Here is a 13,954-nt window from a genome sequence, read left to right on the forward strand (position 1 = left end):
GGTAGAGAAAACCTAACGATAACTATGAGCTGACGGGCGGAAAACTGATAAAGAGACGAAATTACGTTCAAACATTACATTGTTGACACAATGTATACCACACCACATTATGACTTAGTGGGTGGTATTAAAAAGGTTTAAAGAAATCAGTTGATTCAATCATGTAATGACAAACGGTCAATGAAGGAAAAACTTTGTATCCTTCTTAACTATCCGATGTGCGCAGAAAATTTAAATCAAAAGTGTATACGAATACACTTTAAAACATGATAGCATTAATCCCTTTTATCTCAAAAACAATAATAGTACGGATTTCTTCATGAAGTGATATTGACTTAAACAATCATTTAAGACTTTCGATATTTACCTTTTTACTTTTACAAATATCAAACAAATCATTATCAATAACAAAATAAGAGTATACTTAACCTTTAATATTTACAAGTATCTAACACTCTTATCTAAAAAAAAAACCTACTCATGTTCGTATAGGCATACTTATAAATCGATACAACTTACCGATAAATCTGTACGTGATAAATTTTTTGCTTCTGTAATCTTTGTTCCTTGATCTTCTGACAATGACGTTCCATCATTACCAAGTTCAAAAACTTCGTAGTAGTAACTCCCTATACCAGCTAAGTCATCAATCCAGTTGTTCCATTGTAGTTGTATTGTTGACTTCAATATAGAAAGACTATTTTGTCAACATAATTTTAAATGAATAATTTACCTTTATCTCATTTAATTTTAGATGTGCCGGGTTGATAGGTTGTAACAGTCACACAGAAAAGAAGCAAATAAACCTGAAGAATACATACCATTGCTAAATTGGGTTCATATGAATGCTTATTTAAAAAAAGGAAGAGAAGTAATGTGATTAACTTTTAACAATGACGGTTGTATATAAATAAATTCATAAGTTTATAATTCAGGCAAGTGCAAGATTGACAAAAAAATATGCCCCTCACTCATACTGACTAGTACTACATTATTATTCGTACATTTCATTCACTCTTGTGCCATTACAGATCGATTAGCTAGACTATCCATTACTTACGTTAGTTGTTACATCTGGAGCAAGAACTGGTGGTACAGTGCATTTTATACCGTGAGTTTCAACACATTGTTGGGCAGGTTCGTCCAAGTCCCAGTGAAACACAAACTGACGTGAAACAGTTCTACCTATCAAATCTATACGCTTCCTCGGTGCCTTTTCAGGATCAGAAGGATGCGCGTCTCTATCGATGTATTTTAAATGGCCGCCATTCGTTATTTCAAACGAATATATTACCCTACAATTAATGAGTACGCCAGTCCGATCATTCTCTAATACTACTTAATTATACTGTTTGACATTATTACAATAGAACTGAGCAAAAATGTTAATACTTTTATTGGGGTTTCAACTTTAAAACATTCACAGATGTCTCACCACATTTTGCAAAGTGGTTATTATTCAAATAAAGGGTCAAAATATCTTCCATTTTATCGTCACATTTGCTTATTTTCGGAATTTGTATTGCAAATAGGCAAGAATAAGAAGTCCTTTCAAGGTAATATAAAAAAAAACGCATTTGTTTTTAAACACTTAAACAGAAAACTTCGAATGAATTCTTTTGATCGATACGAAGGTCAATATTCTTTTCAAAGTGTTGAACATTTTAAATCATTGTCTTTAATAGCACTTTTTGCCCAGTAATGTTTTGGTATTTTCTTCATTTTTTTTAATTTGGTTTTAAAATTCCTATTTCTATTGCACTCATTTTACTTGAAGTTTTCGTTTCAATTCTAATACATTCCAAACTATACCTATATTCTATGTGTTAGTTAAGAACTTAAAAAAATATATAAACAGATCTACAAACGTTGAAAAAAGGAAAGAAACCTTGTAGTAAATAATGCAAACGCAGTACATAGGCTAATACCAATTTCTCTCATCATGTAAATACTTCAAAATCTTAAATTATTGATTATTCATGTTTTGATTAACCACTTATACAACAGCATGTGTTTCTATATTTCTTGACCAAAAATACTTTAACAATTAATGTCTTTCAAAGATATATAAACAGTAGTAGTTACCGGTCATCATGTTGAAATGGCAAGAATTTATGCCAAGCGTTAAGATATACCATTGGTTCTTTGCATTGGTATATGTCATTTGTAGGTAATTGTTTCTCTACATGACATATTTTTACAATAGGTGAAATAGTGTGGTTGGTATCTAGAAAAGAGGATTAAAATGCCAGTAAAACAACTATAGACCTTAATATATATATAAAAAAAATACAATAGTCGATTTCAATGCACAACCGATAATATCTAAAATATATATCGCCATTCCTTTTTTGCATTTCAATACAAATGCTTTGCAGAATTTATTACCAATATAAATTATTGAAAAAAATATTGAAAAAATACATCTGTATCTATTAGTCTAATGCTATAAATTTGACCATCCGCTTACTTGGAAAGTGTGAAGATTTTCAATCAATATTTATTTTTGCTGTTTACAGTTGACTCCATCAATTTTGTTTTATTTCGAATTAATGACAAAAGTACAAAATGTTGATTTGGGGGCAATACCTAATGAATAATTTCTTTAATTCTAACTCAGCTGCACAGTTCTGCAGTTTCTGTCTACGTAATTAAGTTTCTGCATACAAATTAAATTTGAAAAAATCGTCTTTCATTGCATATTAGTTCTGCAAGAATTTAACGGATAATTTTGTCACGTTGATTTTAATATATGTCTCACTTTGCTGAACATTTTTTTCGTTTGGAGTTTCTCTCTGTCTATCCTAATTTCTAACAAAAAGTACCTCCAAAGTAGCTTAAAAAATGTTGTTCTACAATTTACCAACAGTTACTTGAAGAATCGAATTTACAGAGAATGTGAATAAAATGTACAAACATAGGAGCTGATATAGTTTTGAATTGTGTGGCTTGATATTTTAAGAATGAGAAGATTATTTTTTTCCCAGTTTACAACGGCAAACGGTAAGTGGTGTATGTAACTTAAAATCAGCAGTGTGTTCGCTTTTAGTCCTTATCTACCTCTGACTAGTGTGAGCTTCATTTTTCCAGCGAGAACTCCGTATTTAAATTCTGTGATAAAATGATTTCTTCCAGTTTGATCAGGTGCAGGTGGCGTATCATTGACCTTGAACACAGCAGTAACCTCTAAATACGCTCTGTTTATCATAATATGATTTGTCCATTTTGTCTCACGTGGTATTGGGTCATTCGGATCAATGGGAGTTTCGACGGGATCGTCACTTGGATTTGAACTATTCAATTTTGCAGTAGCATATGAAATAGTTGAATCCCGAATTACTGAAATGGTAAAATGTAAATTTATTATTACCCTTACTATAAATGTTAGAAAAATCTGAATCAATCACACAGTACATTTTACATGTATTAAAAGCTCAACATATCGACTTTCTAAACGAAGAACTTCGCAGACTTACATTACACTAATGTCTGAACTGTATTCAATCGTTTAAAGCTGTACAGAAGCAATTTTGAATCATTTCGCAGAGAACTAACTGTAACATACAATATCTGAAATACGCTTTTGAAATTTACACATAGTTTAATATTCGTTGTGGTCTTATTATTTAGTGAAAGAGGGAGGAAAGATACCAGAGGGACAGTCAAACTCATAGATCGAAAATAAACTGACAACGCGCCATGGCTAAAAGTAAAAAAACAAATAGACACATAATAGTACAGAAGACACAACATAGAAAACTAAAGACTAAGCAACACGAACCCCAGCACAAACTGGGGATGATCTCAGGTGCTCTGGAAGGGTGAGCAGATCCTGCTCCACATGTAGCACCCGTTGTGTTGCTTATGTTATTACAAATCCGTAAAAAGTCTAATTCGGTAGGTCACATTCATGAAAAGGGAATGATATTGTAGTTACGATCTAAGGAACATATCCGATATCATCTGTGAAACGGTTATTCCGTAACTGTCAACCAAGTCGTGATGGCGTCCGTAGAATTTACGAAGGGATGATTTCAACTTCACCATTTTGGAACTTTTAGTTTAATAGCTTCCTTGTGAGCAGCAATCCTCCATCAAGGAATTCGTGATAGGAAATACAAGCCCTGGAATATCGTATCAATTGGGAGACATATACTCCGTATGCAGGCGCTGCTGGAATGTTGCTTCATAGAAATGGAAAGTTCACAATTGGGAAGCTGAACTCATCTGTTTTGTCGTAAAGTTTTGTTTTAAACCGACCCTCATTGTCAATTTCTAGATGTTAGTCAAGATATGAGGCAGACTTAACTGTATCTGTAGTATACTTTATCTCCAGTTCGATGGGATAGATTCGTTCAACATAGTCCCAAAATTTCGAATTATTTAGTGAGAGAACATCATCTTTATAGCGGAACGTAAAGTTAAAGGATATTGCTATCTTCTTATCTTACTTCCGGAGAAGTTCCTGAAGGATTTAACATTAGGTAAATTGTGCCTTATAAAGATTGGTAAAGTAATATTTAGTTTAGGTTGGTACGAAAACTGATTGTTATCCAATGTATCGGACAATGTATGAAAGATAAACGGAAATTAGGTAGCCATCCAAGCAGAAACGGTCTCGTAACACATTAATATCCAAATTGATTAGATAGTACACTCTGTTGATGTCTCTTTAGGTCCTATAGATTCTCAATTATATTTTGTACTGTGAATTTCCATTGTATTTGACTTGAGCGTCCATCATGCGAGTTTATCAAAAGGAAGCGCTTCGGACGCACCAATACTTGTAATATTGATTACATTACAAAAGATCAAGTTCTAGGACATCCTACCATTCTGATTTATAATTTGCATTTTACATATTTTTAGCTTGTTTTTATAGACAGTTAACCTATATAACAACTTACTTGTATCAAATTTGCGATATTTTCTCTTTATTTTTCTGTACATTATTTGATAATCAGATTAAGTGAATAACTGGATATATTTTCTTTTTAAGAAAAACAAATGGCAATTGCTTTAGATAATCATAATTGTCAAATTGTTAACCGATCGCGATTTGACTCACATTATTTATTTCAAACAAAATCGTTTATCAATGTTAAGAACAAGTCCAAGAAATTGTTTTACAATGAATTAACTCGCTGAAATTTTTAAGAACATGTATCGTGCGTATTTAAGACCTAATCTGCACACAATATTATATATCTTTATCGTTATTTTACGAATTGTATCTCTGATCTTACTGCATGACTGATGATTTCCTTACTCAGCATAGTAGAGTGATATTAAAAATTAGCGCTAGAAAAAAAAAACTAAGGGCGAACTTGCCGTTGTCAATGAAATTTACAACGTCGTCATAGGTAAAATAGTGATCAACAGATTACCATTGACCATTTCAACTTGATTGCTTTTCTCACTTTCGCCGTACCGACTCAAACGACACAGTCAATCTATTTGAGATGCCCAACAATAATCTATTAAATATCATTTTATGAGCATTCAAAATTAAGAGTATAGCTAATTCTGGTTGGTCGATATGTGAGCCCTTTAATATTTTATCTTAAGAGACTTCGTGCACTCTGTTTAATACAAAAAGCAAAATAAATTACTTTCCTTATCCCTTACGTAACTGAGATGTCTTTTCAACGCTAGGATGAGACACGTATTTGCAAGTGCAAAATTGATAGGCATGGGGGATAAGTACATTGTACACTAAGATAAGATGAATATATAGACAGCCATGCTTGTGCAATCGTATAACGACGATTTTTCCGAATCTGTTTGAAACATGTAATAGATTTAGAATTTAGAATTCATCGTTTTTACCTTATAATAACGAATGGTTGTAGACCGAATCAGTGTACGAAAAAGATTCCTACTGACTCTCCCTTGTTTCACCTTTCATATTGACATTCGTTTCCTTTTAATAACTAATATCAAATCATGCTTAGCTCATTGGTACTTCATCCCGGCTAAGGGAAAACTTAAAGGTCACATGAATACAGATTCAATTGAAGTTAAAACATTGAGTTGAGAGGCCATGGTCACGAAGGGATGTTTTAAAACGCTTAGTTTCACAAAATTGATTCACATTGGCTGATAACATGGAAATATGTTTCCAGTATTTCTGTTTAACAAAAATCTTATTCTAATATTTGTCTAAAACGTAGATAACGCCTCTCTTTAAAGATAAAAATATATAATAGTATAATTAATATTGATGTATTTCTAATTCAGTCTCAAATATACTTACTATGATCGCAGTTATGATCAGGACCACCGAACCCATCTAGACATTTACAAGACGTTGCTATTTCTTTGCTACATGTTCCTGGGTAACATCGTTTGCTGTCTGCACGCCATGAACAAGTTTCTAAACAAAAAAAAATAAAGTAGGAAAGTATAGTCAAATTGACATGCCAAATGTACACATTACTTGTTGACCTACACACATGATTGTTTTTATAATATTTATTCAAATAGCAAAGATAGAAAGACATAATAAGCTCCTCAAGTCTGTTTATTTCATATAAATCTGTTAATAAAATATTTTCGTAGTATTTGGAATGGAATTTTTCATAGCAATATTTTCATATATGAACGTCACTTACGTATGCAATTCTTGAAATGTGGATCACTGTTGCCATTAGCATCGCTATGTCTGGTATACGCTCGCCAGTACAGCTTGTCTACAATTTCCCCGTCACAATACTCACAGTGGTTACTAGGGATATCAGTGCAACGTCTGTGCTTACAATGAGTTATGGGTGGACAAACTACAAGCAAACATATTACATATTTTAATCTACATAAATGAGGAAAAGTCTATAAAATATTTCCATTCATGTGTATGTTCTCTCTTTACTTTCCGTTATATATTTGGTATTGTCTTCATAAAAGATAAATGATGTTGATCGACATGTACTGAGATTTGCAACAAAGTATGAATAGTCTTACAAATATACATGTGTTTCACATTTTTAACACCTGCAATTTAGTTATCAATACATTTGTTGTTACATTGTTCTTTGAGTGACAGATAACAGATTTATTAAATTATAGATGTTTGATTAATGTCTAGTTGCATTTTTTGTAGCAAATTAAGGATCACTACAGTATGAATGAATTCGACATAACCGAACCCCTATAAATAGTTGTACATCACACGGAAATAAGGAAAAAGAATTGAAGATTTACTATTTGTTGTTTCCTTATCATCAAATGGCTTATAAATCTTTCCTCTGAGTGATTTATTTTTATTCCTCTCATCCATTTTTTTCAAATAAATTTATTTGTGTGTGAATAATATGCACACAAAATTTTTACTTATATGAATATTAAAGACTTACTACGACAGTAAGCACGGTCAGCATAAAAACCATCGTTGCAGCCAGCACATTGTTCTGGGGTTTGACAGTGTCCCCCACTGTTACGCTCTGGTCTTTTGGCTCCCGGTCTGTAGATAATGACATCATTGTTATAGTATTTATGACATGCTGATGGATTGATTTTTCCGTCACAAATTGCTGCAAAGTCATCAGTTGTATTAGAACTCGGTTAACGAGTTGTAAACAGTTGTTCATCACACAGAAATAAGGAAATGTGGTACGATTGTCAATGATATAACATTATCAACATTATCAATAAGGGGGACATGCCATATCTGTGTACAAGTTCAGGTCATATCACCCTGTGGTCTTTATTAAATGATCAAAACCCATGCCGTAAAGTAAATTATTAAAGCGTCGTCTGTAAGGCAAAATCTGACACAATATGAATTATAATGTGAAGACCATTTGCCTTGTGTTAACTAAGACTAATTTATTAAACGACAAACAAGCACTAGATTACAGGTTCCTAGTTTTGGATAGGAACATGAAAAATAGAATATGGAAGGGTCTTATGTATTCGTGAGTGTGCAACGCTTCACCTACCTTATACAAAGTGAACTCTACATAAAAAAATGAAAACACTCGAGTCATCATATCAGAACAAGGCACACAAACAAATAACAAATAAAATAGTACCGGTCTAAGTGTACTGTCTTTACAAGAATATATTCAAATATAAGAAAAAGAAGATGTCGTATGATTACCAATGAGACAACTAACCCCAAGAGACCAAACTACAATGAAATTTACAATCATAGGTCATCGTACGGCCTCCAACAACGAGCAAAGCCTATCTATAAAAGACCCTGAAATGACATATGTTCAACTATTCAAACGAGAAAACTAACGGCCTAATGTATGTACAAAAATAAACGTAAAACAAATATGTAACACATCAACAAACGATAACCACTGAATTGCAGGCTCCTGACTTGGGACAGGCATATACATACAGAATATGGCGGGGTGAAACACGTTAGCCCACTTTAACTAATACATAAACCATGTTCTCTTAGACTAAAATATCAATCAGTACTCTTCCAACTGATTGAATGTAAAGAAGTAATTAGTAGTCTACGAAAAGTGTGATTTTGTGCTGTTTAGCCATCCTTAAACTGCCCAAAACAAAATCAAAACGTCGCAAAAACGTCGCAAAAAACTGAGAAAACCTGTTGTGGAAGCCGAGATGTTAATATTATATATGACGGATTCTTGGGTAACCGATCTGTTCACATTATTGATAAATATATATATATATATATATATATATGGAACGATTACATTGCATTTGTTTAATTATTGGTTACCAACGAGTTCTTTTACCGGAGGTAATTTATACAAACTGCAAATAAGTGTACATGAATAAAATCACAAAAAATAACAAGTAGATATTTTACATCGAGGAAAAGGTATTTTTCTTTATAAAATTGCGACTATCCCTAAAAAAGTGTACACTCATAATCAGAAAGACATGCCAACGTGAATATCAAACCAACACTGACAACTATAATAGCTTGAACATTGATATAGTTAGAGAATATCCTTTCACACAAACATCATCCAGGTTTCACTGTAAGACCTCTTGAATCTGGTACAGGTTGGAGTTCAAAACCAAACTTAACTTAAAAAATAAATTCAAAGTTACTAGTTTCTCAAAAATAAAAAGATCAAAATAAAAGCGAAATGCTCCATCATCAATTCATTGTCAATAACATTACATTAAACTGGTCAATCTGAATACAAACAAGGAAACGAAATATAATAACTGATACTGCAGAGAAATACCAATCTCTAACTAAGCGTATATAATCGTACGAAATGTAAATACTGATCACAAAACACGACAGTATCATTTTAGAAATTTTGTTTTAGATATAAAACTCAGAATGTATATTGATTGGTTTCTTTTGCAGGTTCTTGGTTGGTAAATCTTCGGTTGTTAAACAGATCAGTGACATATAGAAATATTTATTGTTAAACTATATAACTTACGGTATGGACAACTATTTCCATTGCTTCTGTAACCCGGACAGCATCTCAGGTAAGAATAGAATTCACTTCTGAAAGTGTACCAAGGAACAATTTATTAAAGAAGTGATAAAAATAAAAACAAAGAGATTTGTTTGTATGAAGGCAAAGACCTTAAAAAGGATATATATCTAGGACTCAGATCGACATCCAATCTGGCATCATAAAAGCGTAAGATTAAAAGTTGACGATCGATAATAAACACCTCTATTCAAAGTATTGGTTTGTTCTTTAATCAATGTCCAGTCCTCGGCTGAGACCTCGCGACACACAAAAAAAACACATTTGTAACGAATAAAATGCAAATTTGTGTAATACAAATGTATCAAAATTTGGATTGCATATATGTATTAACCAGGTAAATAAGTAATGATATCAATTTCAAATTATCTACTCGTATTTCATAGATCCTTTGTCGTAACAGGAACTTGGGTGTTGTTGAAAATTATATGAAAAGGGAGGAACATTGTGTATCTCAGCTGTTTATTCCTACTATAAAAGGATTAAATGTTACTCTACCAAGACTTATTATATTGTCTGAGGATTTCAGTTATTTTTGCTAACTAACAAGGTCCATGTCTGAAGTTAGGAACCGTAGTAGTTATAGCATTCATACCCGAACATTTTTTGTTGGTTGAAAATTTTTGGGTAAAATTTGTCCTTCATCTCAGGAGCGGATTCAGCTATTTTTTAAAGATGGTTTACAGCCAAGGATATAATGAGAGAGAGTTCTAACCAGATGTCCCAATTCAAAAGCATTGAGCGTCAGAAACACCCCCCTCCTTTAATCCGTTACTGCTCCTTTATTCCAAAGATTCAACTTAGAGCCCGACATATTGTATAAACATCTGTCTATATTTGTGAAGGCTGCATGTTGCCTTCTATATACATCTTTCTGTTATCATGATGATCTTTGTGTGTTGGATACCTGTCTCATTGTTGTATACACAAAACTCCATTTACCCATATGACAATGAAAGTATGTAAACAATGTGTATAGAGTGGACCAAAGTCTTCCACACAAATTATTGTATGGCCGTATAATGTCTTGTCTATGTTGTCTTTTACCCACGGGAAGTCTCTGGAATCAGACGATACCTACTCTGTTTTTCTATTTTATTTGTCATTTAAATCCCTATGATGTTCAATGTATACAAAAAGCAATAAGTCTATTTAAGTAATGTTATACAAAATAAAACGATCACTTCAAAGAAATATGAATTAGGGAAAAAAACAAAAATAAATGATTTAATTATATTGGACATCGATAAGAGGAGCCTACATCCAATCGATCGGATATCGTTCTGGTAATACACGATATCACGTTGGTCTTTCATCAGAGGGTAACAGACATTGATTGAATCGAAAATGTTGCGTCGTATTGGACGTCAGTTTGAGGATGAGACGTCGATCTGAGTCTTACATATATATCACATAAACTTGAGGCTCCTGTGTTGCTCATATAATATTTTTTATTTGCAATTGATGCATGAAATAATGCAACCGTTATAAAAGTACTTTTCCCCTAGTTTCAGAGAAAGTCAAAAACTGCACTCCCCCCTTATGTTCTATTTCCAGCCGTGTCGGCCATGTTGGTTGGCAGGCAGGGTCATCGGACATTCATGTTTTTTTTTTCAAAAAATAAATACCCTAATGCTTGTTTGTGGCAAGGCTTATTGGTGAAGGCTGCATGTTACCTTCTTTATATACATCTTTCTGTTATCATCATGATCTTTGTGGTTGGTTAGCCAGGTCATATGACATATTTTTTAAAACTAAATACCCCAATGATGATTCTGGCCAGGTTTGGTTAAATTTGACCCAATACTTTCAGAGGAGAAGATTTTTGTAAATGTAAACAGACGACGACGGACGACGGACGCCTAATGATGGGAAAAGCTCACTTGGCCCTATGGGTCATGTGAGCTAAAATTGACATACGCCCTCTTCACGATTAAAACAGTAACTTGGTCTGAACCTGACACACGTCTATCTTGGCTTGCTATAAGATTTTCTGATTCAAATTCAAGGCAGCAAAATTACCTGTATCTTGTACAAGCTGACCAGCTCCAAAATCCACAATCTGTATAGTATTTCTCTCGGCGATAGCCATAGTGTGTGCAGACATGACTTCTAAAATAAAATAAAATTATATATTATATATATATCCTTTTGTTAACATGTGAATTTCCCATCAATTTAGATAAAGTTATTTTTCAATTTTATCGTTGAGATTTTCTATATATATATCAATAGAAAGATAGTGTTTCGAACTTTCAACATATCATCTATATAAACTATATCGTAGGTTCTTCAGAATATATATATATTTATACCAAAAGTATAATAAACCCGCTTTTTACAAGATAAAAAAAATGAAATATATATATATATATATATATATATATATATATACAACTCGTCTAAACATCAACCCAACAATGTTAGATCTGTAAATTTGCTTTCGCAAATTTTTGGTTCTTCCCTCGCCGGGATTCGAACCCATGCTACTGTGATATCGTGACACCAAATCGCCTGCACTGCAGCCGTCCCGCTAGACCACACGACCACCTGGGCTCTCAAAAAAAGAGCTTTCGGTGGGCATGTGTTACCTTTCCACGTCAGTTTTAATCTAGCGGCGTACTACAGTACATGATATATAAGGCATGAAGATGTTATTGTTACAGATCAGCTAAATTATCTATAGTAAAGGATCCTACAAATTAATGTAAGATACAGTCACAGAAAATAATTATATTCATAAGTCAGTCTGAGTCAGTGAGTTTGGTGTCACGATATCACAGTAGCATGGGTTCGAATCCCGGCGAGGGAAGAACCAAAAATTTGCGAAAGCAAATTTACAGATCTAACATTGTTGGGTTGATGTTTAGACGAGTTGTATATACATTATGTACACAGCCATGTATCACCATCATTGATGGCGATCCGATGGATACATCTGTTGTAGGGTTGTCACTGACTCAGACGTACTTATGAATATAATTATTTTCTGTGACTGTATCTTACGTTAATTTGTAGGATCCTTTACTATAGATAATTTAGCTGATCTGTAACAATAACATCTTCATGCCTTATATATCATGTACTGTAGTACGCCGCTAGATTAAAACTGACGTGGAAAGGTAACACATGCCCACCGAAAGCTCTTTTTTTGAGAGCCCAGGTGGTCGTGTGGTCTAGCGGGACGGCTGCAGTGCAGGCGATTTGGTGTCACGATATCACAGTAGCATGGGTTCGAATCCCGGCGAGGGAAGAACCAAAAATTTGCGAAAGCAAATTTACAGATCTAACATTGTTGGGTTGATGTTTAGACGAGTTGTATATACATTATGTACACAGCCATGTATCACCATCATTGATGGCGATCCGATGGATACATCTGTTGTAGGGTTGTCACTGACTCAGACGTACTTATGATTATAATTATTTTCTGTGACTGTATCTTACATTAATTTGTAGGATCCTTTACTATAGATAATTTAGCTGATCTGTAACAATAACATCTTCATGCCTTATATATCATGTACTGTAGTACGCCGCTAGATTAAAACTGACGTGGAAAGGTAACACATGCCCACCGAAAGCTCTTTTTTTGAGAGCCCAGGTGGTTGTGTGGTCTAGCGGGACGGCTGCAGTGCAGGCGATTTGGTGTCACGATATCACAGTAGCATGGGTTCGAATCCCGGCGAGGGAAGAACCAAAAATTTGCGAAAGCAAATTTACAGATCTAACATTGTTGGGTTGATGTTTAGACGAGTTGTATATACATTATGTACACAGCCATGTATCACCATCATTGATGGCGATCCGATGGATACATCTGTTGTAGGGTTGTCACTGACTCAGACGTACTTATGAATATAATTATTTTCTGTGACTGTATCTTACGTTAATTTGTAGGATCCTTTACTATAGATAATTTAGCTGATCTGTAACAATAACATCTTCATGCCTTATATATCATGTACTGTAGTACGCCGCTAGATTAAAACTGACGTGGAAAGGTAACACATGCCCACCGAAAGCTCTTTTTTTGAGAGCCCAGGTGGTCGTGTGGTCTAGCGGGACGGCTGCAGTGCAGGCGATTTGGTGTCACGATATCACAGTAGCATGGGTTCGAATCCCGGCGAGGGAAGAACCAAAAATTTGCGAAAGCAAATTTACAGATCTAACATTGTTGGGTTGATGTTTAGACGAGTTGTATATACATTATGTACACAGCCATGTATCACCATCATTGATGGCGATCCGATGGATACATCTGTTGTAGGGTTGTCACTGACTCAGACGTACTTATGATTATAATTATTTTCTGTGACTGTATCTTACATTAATTTGTAGGATCCTTTACTATAGATAATTTAGCTGATCTGTAACAATAACATCTTCATGCCTTATATATCATGTACTGTAGTACGCCGCTAGATTAAAACTGACGTGGAAAGGTAACACATGCCCACCGAAAGCTCTTTTTTTGAGAGCCCAGGTGGTTGTGTGGTCTAGCGGGACGG

The 13,954-nt window shown here is 33.9% G+C and overlaps 1 protein-coding gene across 1 annotated transcript in view; it reads right to left on the bottom strand.

Moving 5' to 3' along the window:
• Nucleotides 1-13,954, bottom strand: part of LOC143084124 (uncharacterized) — an 85,460-nt gene that overhangs the window by 68,417 nt on the left and 3,089 nt on the right. The window contains exons 2-10 of the mRNA XM_076260531.1: nucleotides 11,466-11,555; nucleotides 9,387-9,454; nucleotides 7,353-7,529; nucleotides 6,615-6,779; nucleotides 6,257-6,376; nucleotides 3,061-3,339; nucleotides 2,086-2,227; nucleotides 1,061-1,295; nucleotides 520-681 (exon numbers count right to left, since the gene is read on the bottom strand). Of these exons, the coding sequence (XP_076116646.1) occupies nucleotides 520-681; nucleotides 1,061-1,295; nucleotides 2,086-2,227; nucleotides 3,061-3,339; nucleotides 6,257-6,376; nucleotides 6,615-6,779; nucleotides 7,353-7,529; nucleotides 9,387-9,454; nucleotides 11,466-11,555 (1,438 nt within the window). The remainder of the gene's footprint in view (nucleotides 1-519; nucleotides 682-1,060; nucleotides 1,296-2,085; nucleotides 2,228-3,060; nucleotides 3,340-6,256; nucleotides 6,377-6,614; nucleotides 6,780-7,352; nucleotides 7,530-9,386; nucleotides 9,455-11,465; nucleotides 11,556-13,954) is intronic.

The sequence above is a fragment of the Mytilus galloprovincialis genome, chromosome 7 (assembly GCF_965363235.1).
Source record: "Mytilus galloprovincialis chromosome 7, xbMytGall1.hap1.1, whole genome shotgun sequence".
Classification (NCBI taxonomy): Eukaryota; Metazoa; Mollusca; class Bivalvia; order Mytilida; family Mytilidae; genus Mytilus; species Mytilus galloprovincialis.